The 21,554-nt window shown below is 37.4% G+C and overlaps 1 protein-coding gene across 1 annotated transcript in view; it reads left to right on the forward strand.

Annotated features, from left to right (window-relative positions):
* The window catches only part of LOC132109419 (1-phosphatidylinositol 4,5-bisphosphate phosphodiesterase beta-3-like), a 157,456-nt gene that overhangs the window by 56,729 nt on the left and 79,173 nt on the right, over positions 1-21,554 (forward strand). The window contains exon 2 of the mRNA XM_059515474.1: positions 11,953-12,036. Coding sequence (XP_059371457.1) covers positions 11,953-12,036 — 84 coding nt within the window. The remainder of the gene's footprint in view (positions 1-11,952; positions 12,037-21,554) is intronic.

Here is a 21,554-nt window from a genome sequence, read left to right on the forward strand (position 1 = left end):
TCCTCCCTTTCTCGTTTCTTAATTTCTCACACATCTGTCCAGTGTTTGTCAGACGAAAGCTCACAGATCCTGTCAGAACACATGCTCAACAATGATGTGTGGTGGTCTTCTGCAATGTGAAGGCAGAGTCTTCTTTCTGAGTTTGTCATTTTAATCCAATAAAGGGTTTAATAAAAGGCATATGGAACAACATTTATATGACAGTATAAACAAATAACTAATACTGTAATATTTTAGTATGTGTATATTAGCATATTATATACAGTATTAAAATCATATACTCTCCCCAAAAAGAAAATTCTTTCCTTGATTATGATCACTGTAAGGGAAACAGGTCAATTTAGCTCAAGGGGAATCATTTAAGATTTTAAAAGGAATTTGAACAGAATCACTGTTTCACGGCTGATCACTGAGACGCCCTGCGATTCACTGAACGAGCCGTTTAACATCAAATCTGCGCTGGATATTAATATCCAAAGTATAGTGAAAACACTATCAATTAACACAGTAACAAGATCGGCAGTTTAAGACATTAACTTGTAAGCACAAAACACAAGATACTTCTCTTTTCGATATGAATAAGGCTTTATTAGATAAATCTAAGACATATAAACTAACACATAAGCACACGCACTCAGACATTCATACAAGTTGCAGGAAGATAGAACGTTAGGGAAAGATGAGTTTAAGATAATGGAAATGTGAAGTCCCAAGTTTACAGCAATACGTGATATTGCATAGACATGAACAGCCATTAATCACTTAATTAACCCTTGCATTGAGTTCCTCAATGAGGTTAAAATTATATTAGATACACCAGTACAAATGTCTGGAGGTAGTACTTGCGTCTCCTATGTAAAGTTGTCGTTGAAAGGGGGTTTCCCAATGTCGCTGATTGGCTGGAAGTTCAGTAGTCGTTGAAGTGACGTCTTTGGAAGCCAGTGGTTCGGCGTTGGCTGAAGATGCGGAGTTGTGTGGCTGGTTGAATTTTCTAATTCTGGTCTAATTTTGGATATGATTCCTATAACAAGAATATGATACATTTGACAAATAACTGATGGTCAGGACTGTTTCAAGCTAACAGATTCAAACACATACATACTAATCATGAATATGTAAAGTGAAAGTGAAAGTGAAAGTGAAGTGACATTCAGCCAAGTATGGTGACCCATACTCAGAATTTGTGCTCTGCATTTAACCCATCCGAAATGCACACACACAGAGCAGTGAACACACACACACACACTGTGAGCACACACCCGGAGCAGTGGGCAGCCATTTATGCTGCGGCGCCCGGGGAGCAGTTGGGGGTTCAGTGCCTTGCTCAAGGGCACCTAAGTCATGGTATTGAGGGTGGAGAGAGAACTGTACATGCACTTCCCCCACCCACAATTCCTGCCGGCCCGGGACTCGAACTCACAACCTTTCGATTGGGAGTCCGACTCTCTAACCATTAGGCCACGACTTCCCTCGTCCTTAAGCTATCCAATAGTTATTAAAAGACATACACAATAAGTGATTATAACATGATAGTCAAATGTGTGGGTTACATATAAATGAATATGGAGTTAAGCAATGGACTGACATTAATTTATAAGTAATTTTGAGTTCATTTTGGTCCACTTATATCTAGGAAAGACAGTTTCTGTGCCATTCTCTGACATAAAGACTTCTCTGGGGACCAGAGGTTAAAAGCCCCCCCCCCCCCCCCCCTCCCTTAGGAATTTCAGTGTGGTTCTGGTAGGTGGGGGAAGTCAATCAAAGGATCTTGTGTAGTACTCTCATGGGTTTACATCGCACTAGGACTGATTTATGACCTCCTGTTGCCTTCCTGAGGAATTTGGCTCATGTTTCAACCACAGTCCTGATCGACTCTTTCATTTGTTTGGTTCGGGTCAGATACGCTACATCACCATCAAGTTTTTCCAATTCCATGAGTCCATTTCATCTCTTATAGATTAATAAACATATTTTAATAAGATATTTATGTCCTTGCATTGAAAGTCTACAGGTGCTGGTCATATAATTAGAATATCATCAAAAAGTTGATTTATTTCACTAATTCCATTCAAAAAGTTAAACTTGTATATTATATTAATTCATTACACACAGACTGGTATATTTCAAATGTTTGATTTAATAATATTTCATTTAATTTTGTTGATTATAACTGACAACTAAGGAAAATCCCAAATTCAGTATATCAGAAAATTAGAATATTGTGAAAAGGTTCAATATTGAAGACACCTGGTGCCACACTCTAATCAGCTAATAAACTCAAAACACCTGCAAAGGCCTTTAAATTGTCTCTCAGTCTAGTTCTGTAGGCTACACAATCATGGGGAAGACTTCTGACTTGACAGTTGTCCAAAAGACGACCATTGACACCTTGTGCAAGGAGGGGAAGACACAAAAGGTCATTGCAAAAGAGGCTAGCTGTTCACAGAGCTCTGTATCCAAGCACATTAATAGAGAGGCAAAGGGAAGGAAAAGATGTGGTAGAAAAAAACGTGTACAAGCAATAAGGATAACCGCACCCTGGAGAGGATTATGAAACAAAACCCATTCAAAAATGTGGGGGAGATTCACAAAGAGTGGACTGCATCTGAAGTCAGTGCTTCAAGAACCACTACAGACAGACATATGCAAGACATGGGTTTTAGCTGTTGCATTCCTTATGTCAAGCCACTCTTGAACAACAGACGGTGTCAGAAGCATTATTTTAAAAGTAAATTTAGCATTTCCTTTATAAATCAGGGTCCCAGAGTCTGGAGGAAGAGAGCAGAGGCACACAATCCACGTTGCTTGAGGTCCAGTGTAAAGTTTGAATTAATGAATGAATATAATATACAAGTTTCACTTTTTGAATGGAAATAGTGAAATAAATCAACTTTTTGATGATATTCTAATTATATGACCAGCTCCTGTATTCCAACAAAAATTTAAGGCTAAAAATGAATGTTCATGGACAATACATTGTAAAAGTAATCCATATGAATTGAGTTGTTTAGTCCAAGTGTTCTGAAGACACATGATCGCCATACATAATAACATAATAACAGATTTATTTTTTAGGCTGAAATTTACATATAAAAATAAATCAACACAAATACTGTACATAAAAACACATCACGTCTGGTAAATGGGTGGCTTAAAGTAAGGCTCACTTTCCGATAATTAAGTGAAGTTTTATGATTCTGACTCAAGTCTAAGTGATCATGTCATGCTGTGTTCACACCAAGCACGAATATAGTGTCAAATTCGCGTCAACCACGTCTAGTTTGCCGCTTGAACATTTTGAGATCATTCGCTTTATTCGCGCTTGAAATTGACTTCGCGTCATGTGGGGGCTTCTGCCAGGTGAGTTCACGCAGCATTTTCAACCACCATTTTTATTCGGATAATTTTCTAAATATTACTGTTATCGTGTCATGAAATTTAGTTTTAAAAGTATTTTAGGCAAGAATGTAATTGTTTTAAACTCAAATATGCGGTTTATTTATAAAGACAGCATCTATTTAAACACTATATCGAACACTATATCGAACTAGACGTGCGAATGAGGCGAATTCGCGTCTTCCACGCCGCGCTAAACGCCTCATTTGCACCGCGAGACCTCCAGATGCACCTAAACGCACCTTTGCATTGACTTAACATTGAAATCATTTGCGCCAGACGCTCTATTCGCATTTGGTGTGAACATAGCATCAGAATGGGTGAGCTGTTTAAATTATAATCAAACACCCATTTCCACCAGTTCTAGTTGTTTAGTGGTCCTATTGTGAATGTAATAGGTAATCAGCCAATCACAGATGGATGGAGACCCCACTTGCATTCACTGAACACTTTTGGACCTCTTTGAGAATGCACTGGTCTCAAATGGGAGGCAAAATACCTGTTTGTGTCTGTCTGAAACGTTACTTAAGGACAGGATTGCTTTACAAGAACGTGCTTCGATCTCATATTTCGTAATATTTGTCTTGTTTATTTTGGAAGTTTTAATTATTTTTCATCTTAAATTTGTTGTAAAGACATGCCTCCCTGCCTTCTTGGGTAGAAACGCCTTTGGTGCACACAGATGCACAATGCAAGGGGTTGATGTGGTTTGCATTATGCAAAACTTACCGGCCTCATACCATGTTATATGTGTATGTTTACTGCCAGAAAACAATTGTTTTGAAACGTTTGGTTATGTGTGTTGATTATACAGGAAAAGTGCTAGGAACAGTTTCTTTGAAAGGGCTAAGAGGTGAACACATATTCAGGTGGCCCACTGCAGCCGTACTTGCGTTTGATGACTCTCAGCACACTGCTAATGGAGTCTCACCTCAATGCAAAACAAGCCTCTGCACACTTTCAGCAAGGAGAAAACATAAGAGCTCAAAGAAGAGCATGAAGAACAGAGGTGTTATTGCACACTCAAACAGAACCTCTCATTCTGAAAGACCTTTTGTGTTTGTTCATACCAAGTAATTTGCTCTTATGAACGGCTGCTGTAAATCAGCCTTTATAGTGTATTAGAAAACATCTCTCTTACTCCTTCCTTCCTACCTTAATCTGGGATTTCTTTGGCATTTTCTTCCCACTCTTTGTCATTCCTTTTTTCTTTTTTTATCGCTCTTGGTGAATGTGCTAAAGGGATAGTTTGCTCTCATATTAAACTTGTAATCATTTTCTAACACTCATGTTTTTCCAATCTGGAATCTGTATAAATTCTTTTGTTGAACAGACTGTAAAGACTGTGAATGGAGAAAGTATCATAAACATGCTCCATAAAGGCTTGTTCAAATGTTCAAATGTGTGATTGAACCATTTATTTTGAGTAAACATTTGCATGTTGTTAATGCAGTGACTCCTCCTTTTTTATGAAAAGAAAACTGGCCAACCAATAAGATTTGCCACCGCTATTACATGAAACTATGACTTTGTGGCACTCATGAAGAGTATTTTTTTAAAAAGGGCAGAAGATTTCAAAACTGTCTTTTGTGGCCTCTTTTGTGTTTAGTGGTGTTTTATAAACCTCAAAAATTTGAACAGCCATTTGAAAATGTGAATACTGTTTGACTTCCTTTCATGTCCATGATAAGCAGGTGTCAGAAAAGGAAATTCACATAGCGCATTGTGAACTGTAGTAACTGTGGTAACTAGGGCATTTCTGTTTTCAGTAAGTGCCACCTGCTGTCAAAGAGTTAATTTACATATTAATTCACCGGGTCTGGCTTTTTTTAATTACGTTTTGGTATGAACAGACAAATCACATGCAAACTGGACCAAATTTTATGCCCAACATTCATGTCAGTGTGAACTGGCCTTAAGACTTGTGCATTTTCTTGTATCAATATGTATAGCTCGTATCCATTTTAAGTATATCAGACAAGTAATATCTATTATATAAGTTATATTATATTATTCTTAGCTATAGCTTATCTACAAATAAGATGATAAAATTGTTTCTAAACAAATCTGTGTAACAGACACGCCAGGCTCCAACACCAACCAATCACAGCGGCAACTTCATCTCCGGCGCCCTCTGCCGCCAGCTCAACTTCACTACCACGACCATGGTTGGAGCATCATAACCCCATCATCTCATGGAAAACCGGCAAAGTCCTGAAGTGGGACGAATCCTGTTTCCAAGGCTGTCTGTCTGGATTCCCTGTTCCATCCAATCTTCTCCCAGAACCACTGCCCATCTATACCACCTCCATCGAAAGCCCAGTTGAGAGACAGTCGATCAACAGTCCACCGTGTTACGCCCCCTTCAGTGACGTCACCTACCATCTGGCAAACTCCTCCCTCTGCCCGTTCCAAAACCGCCCATGGTCGCACCTAGGGGTGGACTTCATCACTGACCTACCATCCTCAGATAATCATACATGCATTCTCGTAATTGTTGATAGATTCTCTAAATCTTGTCATCTTATTCCCCTGAAAGTACTGCCCACAGCCATGGAGACCGCCGAACTCATGTTTAACCACGTCTTCCGATACTTTGGCATCCCTGATTACATCGTCTCTGACAGAGGTCCCCAATTCATCTCCCGAGTTTGGAGGGCTTTCCATTCCCTCCTAAGGTGTGGCCGTTAGCCTGTCATCTGGATACCATCCTCAGTCCAACGGGCAGACGGAGAGGAAGATCCAAGAGATCGGCCGCCTCCTCTGTACCTTCTGCCATGGCCACCAGGACTCTTGGAACCAGTTCCTAGGGTAGGCCGAGTACGCACTGAACTCCCTACATCAACCTTCCACCGGACTCACCCCATTCCAGCGCGTGCTCGGCTACCAGCCACCACTCTTCCCATGGTCAGGTGAACCCTCGGACGTACCATCTGTCGGCTACTGGTTCAGGGAGAGCGAGAGGGTCTGGGAAGCGGCCCTCCATCAGTTACAACGGGCCCTGCATAGATGCAGGATGACAGCTGACCTTCACCACTCTGAAGCCCCAGCATACCAACCAGGACAGAAGGTCTGGCTGTCAACCCGAGACATCCGCCTGCGTCTACCGTGCCGCAAACTGAGTCCCAGATTCATTGGCCCATTCACCATCGCAGAGCAGATCAACCCAGTCACCTTCAAACTATACCTTCCCCCAGAGTATCAGATCCACCCCACATATCATGTGTCACTCCTCAAACCTCACCATCCCTCTGTCTCCCTCTCCACAGAGCCTGCCGTATCCGAAGCCCCCCTGCCACTCACCCTTGACGATGGAGCTGCCTACAAGGTTCACGACATCCTGGACTCCCGGCGCCATGGTGGACAACTTGAGTATCTAGTGGACTGGGAAGGATACGGTCCAGAGGAACGCGCATGGGTCCCACGCAATGACATACTGGATCCGAACCTCAGGAGCAGGCCGTGGGGAGGGGGGTACTGTAACAGACACGCCAGGCTCCAACACCAACCAATCACAGCGCACACCCTCACCGGAATACTAATCACACCCACCTGCTCCTCATCCACCTGCAATCAACCCCTCCTACAAAAGTCACACACACACACTCAGTCACCGTCTGGTCTCGTTCGCAACTAGGTCAATACCTACCTGCTTACTCTAAAGGACTAACCATTTACCCTGCTTACCTCTCTCCAGCGTCCTGTCTCCATCGTGTGTGTGTGTCATCTGTCTCCATCGCCTTGTGTTACTACCCTCCGGATTAACTCATCACTCCAACCTCCAGCACCATATCCTCACCCATTGCTCACCATTCACTACCTGTGAATAATGTACAGACAGATGGTTATTATAGCAAAGTAAACCCTTTCAGGGTAATGCATGACCCCTCTGCATCACGTCAGTATGGCTGGATATTGTTTAAAAAAAATTCAATACCGATACCTTAGTGTCAATACCGGTTCTTGAACTATTTTTTTTTCCCAATACCAATTTTACAAAATCTGTTTTAACAAGATTACATTACCTCAGAAAATTTACATTACACTTTACTTTAGTTTTTTTTTTTTCAGTTTGTTGAGGTTTTTACAGACTCAAAGATTAATCTGCTAAGCCACTGCACAATGGAACAAAATGTAACCAACACAATAATAAGTGCTAATAGTTTTAATAAAGTTCAAATAGTTTTCAGTGCAACATGAACAGCTTTAAGTCGGTATGGACGAGATCATTAAATTAGACTGTATAATTTCGAAATCTGAAGCAAAAACAGAATGGTCTGACTTTGTGAAAGTATGCTACATAAAACATATCTTAAATAAACAGCAGACAAGCCGAATGAGACAACAGGTGTGCGCTTATGAATAGCAATTATACAGCGTTTCCCTGTTTACCACTGTAAACAAAGCAGAGCTATGAACACTACTCTAATATGCATTGATCAAAGGCAAGATAAAAAAAAAAAAATACCATGTAAACTTTTCTAAAAATAGTCAGCTCCCCTCAGAGATAAATTCATATAAACTCCTACTCCAATTTTATTGTGATTTGTTTGGCATCTCAACTGATGAGATCTCAATTTTCAAATTTTTTAATCAAATCTTTGACCAGCTCGCGGTTAATCGTTACATCCCTACTTACCTGTATGTATATGTTTCCATGCCCTGCTAATCTGCTCTGTCCAAAGGTGAAGCATTGACATTAAAATCTACATGTTGACAATGTGGCCCATAAAATGTAGATTTTGACTGTAAAATCTTTTTTGTCTCTGTCCATTGTCTCTCTGCGTTCCCAGACTTTGAGGTGTTAAGGTCAGTCATGTTGTAGTTTGTGTGCATTATGTAAGGGCTATAAAAGCATGTAAATACTGGAAGCCAAATACACCTGAGAGCCAAGAGAGCATTGTTGATGCATTAGCAGTGTGTGCCTCTGTCTGAGAGATTGCATGCACTGTGGTGGTGTGCAGGCCACAGGCTTCAGTTCACTTAAATGATGTACTCAAATAACCCTTTTGATTCCTCTGACATGCACAAATGTCATATATGCACACAAAAATGTAGCTGTAATTTATTATGTTACGTTGTATACTTCCATATGCATGTGTGTGTGTGTGTGTGTGTAGTATGTATGTATATATATCTCATTTGTGTGTGGTAATGTTTTCATGTGTCAGATCATTAGGGTTTGACATAGGGAGTCAGAGAGTTTGACAGGTTTTTATAAGCCTGTACACACACACTAATGCGACTCTCACAGGATAAAGGTCACTCCCCTCCCCTCCACACACCCACAGACACACTCTGTCTTAGATGATTCATAAAAAATTTCAATGAATACAAAGATTTAATCCTTCTTTTATGATCATAAGTCAGGGTCAACATCATATTTAACTTAACACACACTCGTACAGTTCAACGTAAGTTTTAATGTTGTTTACCCTGTTTTATATTTCCAAAATATTACCAGTGCATCAAAAACTCCTGTTGTGGTGATTTGTAGCCTAAGACCTTAAATGTTAGTTAATGAAATAAAAAAGAAAGAAAATGGTGTTATCATTTACTAATTTTACACTTTTGGTGACCATTGACTTCCATTGTATAGAAAAATATTTCACAAAAAGCATTTCCGTCACCTCATAAAAATTTAGTTTAAACCAAACTGGATTCACATGTACTACTTCAGTGATGTTTTTAGTGTCTAGGCTGTGAAAGTGGTAGATGCATAGGCTGTCAGTGGAGGGACAGAAACCACTCAGATTTCATTACAAATATCTTTATCCTTTTTCCGAAGATGGGAGAGAAACGTAGGGGTTTAAAACAACACGAGAGTGAGTAATTAATGACAATTTTCATTTTTGGGTGAACTATCTCTTTAAGACCATACAACCTGTTGAACAGAGTAAAATATTGTCTTTCATAGCCTTGTTGTAATTCATGTCGGATGAAATATGTTGTTTACCCTGACTAAGGTCCGCTACTCTTTCTGTCTTTAATATATGCGGTTTGTCTTTTTATTTCTAGCTTTGTCTTTTATATTATAATCAACTCACCTGATGTCTTTGAGAGGTCTGTGCAGACAGGAGATATGGTGCTTTAAATCAAGCTTATTCAGCGTAGGATCACAACACTTAACATATTTGTTTATGCAAACATTAATAGCAGTCAGCATGTAAATGTATTTGATTGTGTTTAGAGACAGTGGTTGTTGGTGTGTGGGTGTGTATCTCCCAGCACTGGGTAGAGTTTTTCAGATAAGTTATAAAGGAAATCTGTGCTCCCAGATTTATTAAATAATATGCAAACATTCCACAAGACTACCTCTATAGCTCAGCAAGCAAATGTTACATCACCTCTAACACATACAGATGAGATAAGTACTTAGATTATGTACTCTTATGTAGGTGTCTTTGATTTTTTCAGTAAATGGACCAGTGAAGAATTTAAGATAGGAAAATAAAGAAATAGATAAAATACACATACATACATAAATATATATAATGTGTGTATGTATGTATGTATGTGTATTTTATCTATTTCTTTAATCTATATTAAAGAAACATTTTTCATTGTCACCAAAACATAATGAGATGCTGCTTAATATTTTTGTGGAAACTGTGTGTGATACATTTAGTTCATGTGTCTTTCTGATGTAGAAATTATGAAAGTCTTCATACTGTCAATTAGGGGTGCTCCGAGCACGATCGGCCGATCATTAATGCGCATCTTGTCAGTAAAGCCGGTTCTCTAATCAGCGGTAAATTCCCTCAGGTGAGTGATTTCACATAGAGCAGCTGTTACTATACAGAGCCATTGTTAACTGAGAAGATGCGCAAATAAAGGCTGAAAAAGAAAAATTTGCGCAGCTTCTCAGTTAACACTGGCTCTGTGTAGTAACAGCTGCTCTATGTGAAATCACGCACCTGATGGAATTTACCGCTGATTAGAGAACCGGCTGTCTGACAAGATGCGCATTAATGATCGGCCGATCTTGATCGGAGCACCCCTACTGTAAATTTTTTATCAATTTCATGTGCCCTTGCTGTATTTATTTATTTATTTTTATTTATTTAAAAAGAATTCCGGGCACTTCACATTTATCTTACTTACAATACTTATGCCTAATTGCCCATGTTATGTCTCTGCCTTTCTTATTATTACTGGCTGTTTTTTCATCATTGATCTGTAGAATTGGCATAGCTGCCAATGCGATCTGGTTGCCGTAGTATCAGTTTAATTAAGTTGCAATTGAATTCCCTTACGAAAAAGTAGTTTACTTCAAGTTTTTTTTACTAAGTATACTTAAGTAAAGTTCAAGTATATTTTTAAGTATACTTCATGTAGCAAGTATACAATTATCAGTGTTCTAGTAGTATACTTGTAAGTGTACTGTTTCAGTACTCCTTGGGACTAAATTGGCCCACTTTCTAGTATATAAAAGTATACTTTTAAGTATACTTTAAGTATAACAGTAGTAAACTTTGAGTACACTACTAGTTTACCTCTTTGTTTGTAGTTTGTACTGCAATTATACTAAAAGTTAACTTATAGGTTTACCGACAGTTTACTAATTAAATACTTTGTACACTTTGAAGTATAGTCTCACTAAACTACTAGTTTAGAAGTTTTATACTGCAAGTATACTCATAAGTTTTCTTTAAGTGAACTTTACATCATACTTTATGTCCCTATTTAGGTTTTAATGTGTATATATTTTGGTGTATGAATATCTGAACATAGAAAACATACAAAGAAAGAACAGGTATCTGCTTGTAAACAAAAACATTTTATTTTAGCTTCATGCATTATATTTTAAACACTTTAATGTGTTTCATAAAAAATAAAGAAATAACATTTTGAACTAAAAACTGAAAAAAGAATTGGATTCAGAATGATAATCAAAATGTAGATGGAGTCGATCAACACCCCAAAGCTTGACTGTATTATTACCTCTTCATCTGTCGACATTTTATTCCATAACTTTACAGTTTTGATGTTGTTTCATGTGAGATGATCGTGTTACATGTGCTAGTATGTGGTGTTTCATTTTTCTTCTTCACTTGTGTTTTTTTTTGTGGGAATTCTGTGCAGAAGATGTGTACTAGCACCCTCTATCGTATAATAATGAAAACACAGGTTCTAGGAATAGCTCAAATATATTTAGACTTTTTGTAAATATAAGTCAAGTATATTAAATGTCATTTTAAGTATATTTCTGAGGAGTACATAAAGCCCATTTCTGAGAAGTACATAAAGTAAACTAAAAGCATACTTTCTTATTTTTAGTTAAAAATAGGTATACTAATAGCACACTTGAATAAACTTATTTTTCATAAGGGTTAACAACAATTATTTCTATGTAATTAATGTTCTAAACCGTGTGATTGTTTCTCAGTGATTAGTCTTCATTAGCATTCATGTCAGTTGCTAATGCTGTTCATATTATTACGTGAATTAATTTCTGCTGCTCTCTTTATGGAAGTACTGATGTTGTTGGTAAAACTGTATGAATTTACTGAATTCTCCCTAAATGCTTTTTTTTATTTACTTGTGTGTGTGCAGGAGGCCAACAGCATACCCAGCCTTGTCACCCTAAAAGTGGACCCAGATGGATTCTTCCTCTACTGGTCTATAGGGACCAGCATGGTCAGTTCATTTTTCTTTCTTTTTGTCTTTCTTTTATTTAATTTTACCAGCCAATACCAGTCTCCAAATTTTACTGCCTAAATTTTTAAGTTGGAAATTCAGATGAATTTCTGTTCATCTTTGGAACACGAGGGAAGATATTTTTTATATTTTCACTGTTGTCCAGCCATTGAAATTCTGTGCAACCAAGCAACCTCATAGACCTCATAAATTTAGTATTTTTCATACCCATCATTTTATAAACATAGTAATAACAACAAAAACTGTTTTATGAAGTCTTTTTCAGAAAGACATTTTGTCAGCTTGACAATCATATGTTGTTAAACAACAATACAATCTATATTATACACTGTTCTTATGTCCTTCACAGCCTCAGCCTTGTGTCAGAAATTAAATACTCTGACTAAAGTCTGTTGGTTCTTGTGCGAAAAGCAAGGATGTTCAAGCTTCTAATGTTTCATGTAAATAAAACCCCAAATTAGATCTATTCATAATATACAGCAATTGTGTTTCTTCAGAAAACTTAATTAAACCACTCTATTCATATGGATTGTTTTACAGTGTCTTTATAAATTTGTGTCAATTTTTGGTTGCATGGACTTCAAATGGAGGGATAGAAATCTCTTTGGTTCCATTTAAAAACTTCATTTGAGTTTTGAAGATAAACAAATGTCTTATGGGTCTGGAATAATATGAATGATAAGTAGTGGCAAATGTTATGTTCCTTTGACTGAACTGTCCCTTTAATATTAGTTCAGTCATGTAGTGGTTCAAACATAAGTCATAGGTTGTACAATGTAGAAACTAGGGCTGCGTATTGATTCAGATTTTCCAGATCAAATCGATTTCGATTCACAAGCTCTCAAATCGATTCGAATTCGATTTCGATTCTCGATTTCGATTTTCGATTTCGATTCTCGATTCGATTTTCGATTTCGATTCTCGATTCGATTTTCGATTTCGATTCTCGATTCGATTTTCTATTACAGCTGTAGTCGGGCTTTAAAAGTTAAGCCCGAAAGGACCCGAGCCCGACAGTTTTCGAACCGAGCCCGACAAGTACATTTTGATTGACAGCTTTTTAAAAGCCCAAACCCATTTACAACCCGACATTATTCAAATGAACGCACGCAGGCAGCTCTTTTGCCTTTTGTTGGGAATTAGTTATTTATACATGTTTTAACATAATTTATACATGACTAACGTAATAGGCCACTTGGAAGTTTGAACAAAGAAATGAAATAAGTCCTCTGTAACATCGTAATATCTCAGCACTCTATAAATAGCCCTAGGTATAGGCTCATTTAGCATATAAATAGGCCAACGCACCAATAAAAACAAGTCTTTCTTAAATTTAATTAAGATAAATTCTAAATTAAGATGGGTTTTTGGCAATAACGAAATTAATTAAGATAAAGGCTCTGCCGGATTTGCTTCGCCATAGCAGCTGACAGAATAAAATAATAATGCCAACATTAGCTTATATAGCCTACTCTGTCTACATTATGCATTTAAGACTCAATTAATATTTAGTTATTATTTGAAAAACATTTACTCACCAAGATTAGGTAAGGCCTACGTGTTTTTGTGGAGGAAAATGATTGAATCCACTGTAGATGTCTTCAGCGCGTTCCTGCGTTCACTAATGGTGCATGCGTCCAGCAATATAACCCTCTGGCTCATTATTCGAGGATTCTCATTATAAACAAGGTCAAAACTTTTCCAAACATCAGACTTTGCTTTAGTTGCTGGTGCTACCAAAACGTAATCGTCAGAGGCAAGCCTCCGTTTCAACTACTCAGCATACATTTTCACATCTTTCTCGCGCTAATCGAAACACATTACATGACCGCTCATTTACCGCATAAGCCCGAGCCCGTGTAAAATGATATAAATGAAGCCCGAATCAAAATGAAGTCCGATCGGGTCCCGTCGGGTTCGGGCAAAGATCTTAAGCTCTATTTTATATACTCGATTCTTGATTCAAGTCAATGAATATAGATTTAATACAAATACTATATGTATAAAAAAGAACAGTGAACATAAGTTTACAATTGGGCAATTAATAAAAAGAAATTAAGAGCCACAAAGCTGTATATTAAACTTTTATTTTAGGTACACTTGGGTACATGCAAGATGAAAAATGCTTTGTTCTTGTCCACAACACTATCGTCGTCTTGCTTACGAAATGTAAAATGCTTCCATACCTCTGACTTTTTATCTGAAGGTGGCATCAACGTCGACAAAGCACCTGAAACCCTTTAAGCCAGTGGTTCTCAACCTTTTTTCCCACCGGGCCGCATTATGGTCCAAGTACAAGTCTCGCGGGCCGCACACACATTACGTCACCAATACAAACCAACCTGATTTATAATATTATAGCCTAAATATTATGATATCTAATCGATTCGATTCATTGAAATAAATAAATAATTCTACTACACCTGATTCGGTCGGGAGCTCAACAATTTTGTGAAATTTGGCTCGATGTAGTAACAGCACAATGAAGTTGCGATTGTAAAGACTGGGTTATACTTTCCGCATGAGCAATCCGGACACAGACACGGCAAGCGCTGACGCGGACTTCTTCCATTTATACTTCCGAAAGTGTACGCTGATGGTCCGCTCTTCAACAAACATGTGAACAAACAATTGCCCAGAATCATTGAACATCGCTGTCTTTATATTCTTTATTGACGGATTGCACAGGTTCGATTGGCAATGGGCTTCTTCACACTGCCTAAACATGTGCAATTGTGCTTTTGAAGACTACTGTCCACGCGCACCTGTCCGCGGGGTTGTCTGCTCAGAGCCTCGGTACACACTCTCCGATGGCGATTTTTACGTCACGCCTATCTAGCGGTCCATAGTGGACTCACGGACGCAGAAAGAATAAGAGGCTTTAATATGCAGTCTGTAAGACTCGCACGGGAGCATGACTTGACAATCTGCGTTCACTAATGTAGCCTATGTTGATCCAAATATAGAAAGTTTTTTCGAATTTAATAATATGAGGTTCTCTCCAGAGATGTTTTGCCACATTTCTTCAATTAAGGATGATTGCTGCATAGTATATGGTGTTTCCATTTGCTTGAACTTCTTCAAGTGAGTTGCAAAAGTTTTGTGTGTGTGTTCAGCATATGGTGGGCCACATTTGAATTTGTGACGGGCCGCAGGTTGAGAACCACTGCTTTAAACTGAATGAATGAATGACAGGTTCGTTGGTAACATTACACAAGGCACATAAGAGGGTGACATCTAGTGGAGAAGATTTGTAATTAGATTAACGCTAATCTTACGTTCAATGTCTGCGGATATTATGGAAAAAAATCGATTCATGGCCTTTGAGAATCGATTATGAATCGACCACATTTTAAAAAACTATTAATCGAAAAATCGTTTCTTTTTTTACCCAGCCCTAGTAGAAACATTAGAAACTGTTCTGTTCCCCTTAACTAATGTGATTACTTAAAAATATTCTGGATCTTGAAAACCTGGGAATAAAATGCTGCTATATTTATAAATTGTTTTACAATATTCAGATCAGTTGTAAACTTTGAAAACTTTAACTTCCTGAATTATAATTCACAACCCACCCCCCCCCCCCCCCAATGTAGGGCTGGGCGATATATAAAAAAAACACATCTCGATATTGTCAAAATTTGTACGATATTCGATATATATAGATGTTTGCATTTGCATTTAAATATGTATTTTTTAAAACATGATTTTCTTTTGCCCATTAAAAAAAAAATAATGATAATAATTGAACAGCTAATTTAAGCAGTTAAAAAAGCAGTCTAGACCAAGTGATCACTTACTGCTTATCACTTAATCACCAAGTGATCACTTAACTTAAGGTCATTCCAGCATTAAGGTAATACTGATTTTTTTTTAAAGATCATCTTCTCAGTTATAAATTTGACTGGTAAATTATAAAGAATGATAATAACACTTGTTTTGAACAATTACTTTGTCATCTGAATATTGATTTTAAGTAGGGGGGAAAATATCGGATATTTTGTTAATTTTCTTTTTCTTTTTTTTTAGGCCATATAGCCCAGCCCTAAAATCAATATTGAAATCTACACTTACTGTCTAAAGGTAAAATTGAATGCGGCGTCTTTAATCTTCACTTTCAGCTTTTCCTGATTCACATAGAAACCTTGAATACTCAGATACAGATAAGACTAAAATCAATTGAATCCAAAAAGGGCCTACTTTTATTTGTGTACACTGACAATAACAACAAAACATTGTGCTTTTGCAAAATAAATAAAACAAATTGTGCACTTTCTGCCATCTAGGTCTCTGTGAGCAACTTTCTACATGTCACAAATTCTGCGAATATTTGACACAGAGACATGAGAAATATGTCTATAGAAAGCTTGTGTCTACTTGAACAAATTCAAATCGCAAATGAATATTCTCTGATTATGTAATCCTTGTGAAACTAAAGTGAGGTACAGTCTTTCCCGTATCTCAGCTCATTATTTGTAGTCACCTGTGCACAAATATCCTCATCTAGATACAAAAAAAATAGATTTAAAAAAAAAATCTAGATTAGTCTAATTTTCAGGATTTTTGAAAGAAGTCCTGCTATGAGGAATTTAACTGGGAAGAACAGCGTGATCTGACATCTATGACATTTATTCAGCAGAGAAGATCATTTGTAATTTATTCTTACCTACATTAGTTAACGTGTTATTTTTACATAAACCTGTACAGATAGTTGGGCTTTTCCTGAAAATCATGCCAAACTGAAATGTTATGTATTTTATAAAAATGTTTAAGTATTACAGTTGTTTTAAAGCTAAAAGGCTAAACTATTCTATGTTTGACTCAAATTGAAAGAATAGTTACATTTCTAGTAAGGTTTATAGGGATTTTAAGATTTTTCCTTAATTAGCTATTTGAATAATTAAGTTACTTATTGAGTAACGAAGTTACCTTTCAGACAGAGTAATTAGTAAAGTAATTAAAATACAATATTGATGATGTAATTAGTAATAGTAATTAATTACTTTTTGAAAGTAACTTACCCAACACTGTTGACGTGTCCTGACAATTCTGCCCTATCTATTATCAGTCCTGTCTACATTATCTCTTTATTCCTGTATGTCTCCCCTCTCTCTCCTCCTGCCATGGGCTACTGGCTTATCATGTGAGTGCTCATGAATCAAATTAAATTTTAGCCAGTGAAATTCAATCAAGACATCCTCCCATCCCCTCACTCTATCTCTCTTTAGTTATTAGATTTGTTGTTTTCCCTCTTTTCTATTGTTCTTGGACTGATCAGTGTGGCATGTGTGGTATGGGGACTCAAATGGCCAAAGTGGATTCCAGTCAGTTTAGAGAAGGGACATTTTTGCAGTTTGAGGAGACATAACACAGTTTGTGTGAAACTCGCATCAACTCCGCAGCAAATTGCCAAAACTAATTGTTTATTTTGCTAGCTGAGTGTTTTATTTGGAGATTCCTTCATGTGCCGAAGGTGATAATGTGTTTACTTTCTAAATATTGAAGCAAGAACTGGAGTGTTGTTGCTATACGGTATTAGGACACTAGGCCAATCTTCGCCGGAGGAAAGGCAGTAACCTTGTTTGATGAAGGGAATATTGGCTCTGGGGAGCCTGTCTTCTCCAGTCAATAGTAAAGAGGCCACCTCATCTAATCTCTTCAGTAACTTACTTGCATGTTCAGTAACATTTAATGCCGCTATTATTATATTTAAAGATGCCATTATCAAACACACTCCATTTCTTTTCCTTCTAAGTACTGATAGGATGTTAAAAGTCAGCCTTACTTCCATGAATCCAGTTTATGTCATTCTCAGTTCTCCCTTTTTTCTTTTTTTTTTTGGCAAGTTGGATGAGCGTGCACACATTCTCACAGGCTCACCAGCACATGCTCAGTCAAGCTTCACCAGGAACAAAAAATAAATTAAACTTGATTTTGGCACACTCACACAACGTTGTGGTAGAACCGGTTTTGTGAGCAAGAAAACACACACACTTGCACTGCATTTCTGAGGTTTTATTTTTATTTTTTATTTTTTTTCCTGTTTTCCTGTGTTTGTGTGTGGCTGAGCCAATATGTTCCCTGTGCTGCTCACTGAACTGACAGGGCAGGTTTTCATGTCTATCCATCACAATGCTCTGTTAATCTGTGTACAACGTTTGCAGGCGTTTCAGCATGTGTGGCCTAATTTCAAGGCAAATCTAGTACCTGATTAGTGGTTACTAGATTCCACATATAGCCTTCAGCTCTACAGGCAGTGACATGAATAGCAAGACTCAGTTGTCTTATAGGACTTTCCACCACTGACCTATCCAATTCTTTGCCTGGGCTTTTTGTTTTTCTTCTATTTTCCTGGCACATGTCCAGACTCGTCACATTAAGATTCACAGGTAAGAATACGACAGACAAATCACTGTACTTTTTACTTGCGAGCAAGGTCAGCTTTTGCTGAAAGATGGAGCAGTTCCCAATTTGTTGGGACAATATGCTATATCTGTATCACAGCCTGTAAGTGTAATGCTTTATTTGTTGTTCTTTGTGTTATTAACGTATAAGTTGTATGTCGTTTCTGCGATGTTATACGTATTTCCATTGCACTTATCTGTACATAGTAAATACTCTTATTTTATATCTAAAATTAGATTTAGCACAAAAACTAAAAACAAAAAAAAAAACAACAGTAACGTAACCACTCTAATGTCTTTATCGTCTTCACAATCCTCTTGCTCAGTATTCTCAGGATTTGAATTTAGTTCAAATTGATATAGCAATATTGATGCCATCTTTAGCTATACCAGAGCAGATGGAACTTGCTGCTTTGGCAAGGGGCAGGCAGTACTGAAACAATGTCTAAGCAGTTTGCCAATCACAACGCACTTGGACAGCTAACCAGTGACAACACATTTCTTTTTTCGGAAGGTGGGCCTTCATCAAATCCAGAACTAATCAAGCCATTTGTGCCAGGCTTGGGAGAAAGAAATTGTAATTATGTAGATTATGTGGAATTTTTTTTTCGAAGCACCAAAAATGAGAGCGTATTCTAGTACACCCCCAAAACAAAATCAAGACTTTGTAAAAGAGTGTAATAGGACCCCTTTAAAGTGCTCTTTTGGTTGCTCAGTAATATTGTCCTGTATTTGTACTATTGTTGATAGTGCTTTCATTTATTATTGATATTGTCTGGAGTAGATTGAAAGTCTGTTATATTAAGAGTTACTTTGTCAATAAGTGCGTTTGCTTGCACTTTAAAAGTTCTGTTTCAATCAGACTGAAGCAATAGTTTTTTCAATTGTCAGACAGCAGACCTGGATACTCTGAATTAGCTTTTCAGCAACATCTATTTAATCCTTCAGATTCTAATCATATTCAGCATTTTGTCATCTGTACTTGGATAGACAGATGAAAACCGTAGCTCAAGCACGCAAAAACACACTTGATTATATTATGCACCTCTATTATAACTGTATGTCTTAACAAAATTAGTGTCAGTTTAAGTAACCTGGCAGTAAGACAACCGAGATTTGCCTGTGCTTCTAGCCAGTTTAGCTATTAAAAAAAGAAATCAATAATGAATTGACAATCTGTCTTGTCAATGTCTGTATGGTTTTATTGGGTGCTTAAAGAAATCGATTTTGACTGTCTGACTAGCTGAGGTTTTAACCATGCATTTTATGGCTTAAAGAGCACAGCGTCTATTAAAATTACAAAACTAACTGAATTAGGGACAAAGTGAAGTGATTGTATCATATAAACATGGTTAGCTTTAGCTAAGCACTGACATGTTGAAATAATGTATTTATTCCAATAGAAGGAAGCTTTGTTAAACCACTGTCATTACGAAGAATCAATATTAAATTGGCGTTAGCATCAGAAAGCTTGTGGTTCTCTGGGATTTTGTACATTGGTATTGCTGTCCTTAATAGCAGATTGTGGTTGGAGGGTAACAGCAGACTTGCTTTCGCTATTCTTCAAATAGCAGAATTTGTTTGCTATAGAGCAGGATGATGAGCCCATCTGTGCTGAAGCTAATGGCTAATGAGGGGATTGTGGCTGCATTAGCTTCTCTTCTCTGGTTCACTTTAGACCACAGACTCATTCTAACTGGTCTTGCTCTTCCCATGTGTCTGTTTCCACTCCTCATACATATTTCACTTCTCCCCTTGTTCTCTGCATTTATTTATTTTTTGTTTTTTTAGTGCTGTCATTCTCTGTAAGGGACAGCTGGTTGTCATCAGTGAGGAACAGAAAGGCGTTATTGCATCCGTTAATTGTAAATGGAGACATGACACTTCCTCTCTCCTCTTTATATCACTCTCTGTAGTATCTCCCTTCCTCTCGTTCTTTTCACTTCTCTTGGTTTCTTTTTCTCCCACTCTCTTTACAAGCGTGGGAAAGCATACAGGAAATCGTTCAGACTGTTAGGGCAGTTTTGGAGCATATCTTGCCATGTGCCCTCCACCAGTAGCATGCCTTCCAAAAAAAAAAAAAAACTCACTTTCTCTCTCCTTCTCGCTCATTCACACTCTCTTCCTCTTTCTTGCTCTCTCGCTTTTACCTACTGTGGTGAACAAATTTGGGGTGTTGAAATTAATTGTTGCATCGCGATGCGGACGAGGACGATTCTGCATCGATGCTGTAATAGACCTTAATCGATTAAAGCCTATGACGTCATTCACATATACGTGTGTCAGTCATGCGAGTTTTAAATGGCGGACAAGACACACGTGGTGTGTAAAATCTATAAAGCTTTTTTTATTAAAGAAATAAAAAAATGTTGGGAATATGACTAACTTAAGAAATCATGTTAGACGTTTTCACCCTGAGATGCTGACGGCTGCTGGTCCCAAGGCCGACCCCGCTCAGTCAACAATAGTTCAAACAATATCAACTCTGCTGCACAACTCGGAGAAAGGGAAGAAAATAACTAGATCAGATCTGTATTTATTAGTTCTAAATGCTCTGTTGTCTGTTGTGTGCAGAATTAAAATTAAAATTATGCATTTAGCAGACGCTTTTATCCAAAGCAACTTACAGTTCATTCAGGCTATCAATTTTTACCTATCATGTGTTCCCGGGGAATCAAACCCCCAACCTTGCGCAATGCTCTACCAATTGAGCTACAGGAAATTTAGTTTAATTTTTGCTACATTCAGGAAGTGCCCAGTGCTGTTATTTTATATATTGATTTTATGTTGTATATTAGAGCTGTGCAGAATGTTTTTGTTTTGAAGACTGTACTATTTATTTTGGGTTATAAATTAACTTCGTTTTTATACATTTGTTAACATTTAAATACTTTTTAAAGTAGTACACTGCACTTTAAATGCATTCAGTACTTGACAGTTTCATGTGCCTTTAGTATTTATTTACTAGTGTTCACTTAATACTAGTGTTCATTTCTAGTGTATTTACTCTGTTCAGACTTATGTTTTATTTGAAGTAGATAAAATAAAAAGGGAGTTCATATATCTGACCGCTTGTATACTATTTACTGATAA

Source organism: Carassius carassius, chromosome 2, assembly GCF_963082965.1.
Source record: "Carassius carassius chromosome 2, fCarCar2.1, whole genome shotgun sequence".
Lineage (NCBI taxonomy): Eukaryota > Metazoa > Chordata > Actinopteri > Cypriniformes > Cyprinidae > Carassius > Carassius carassius.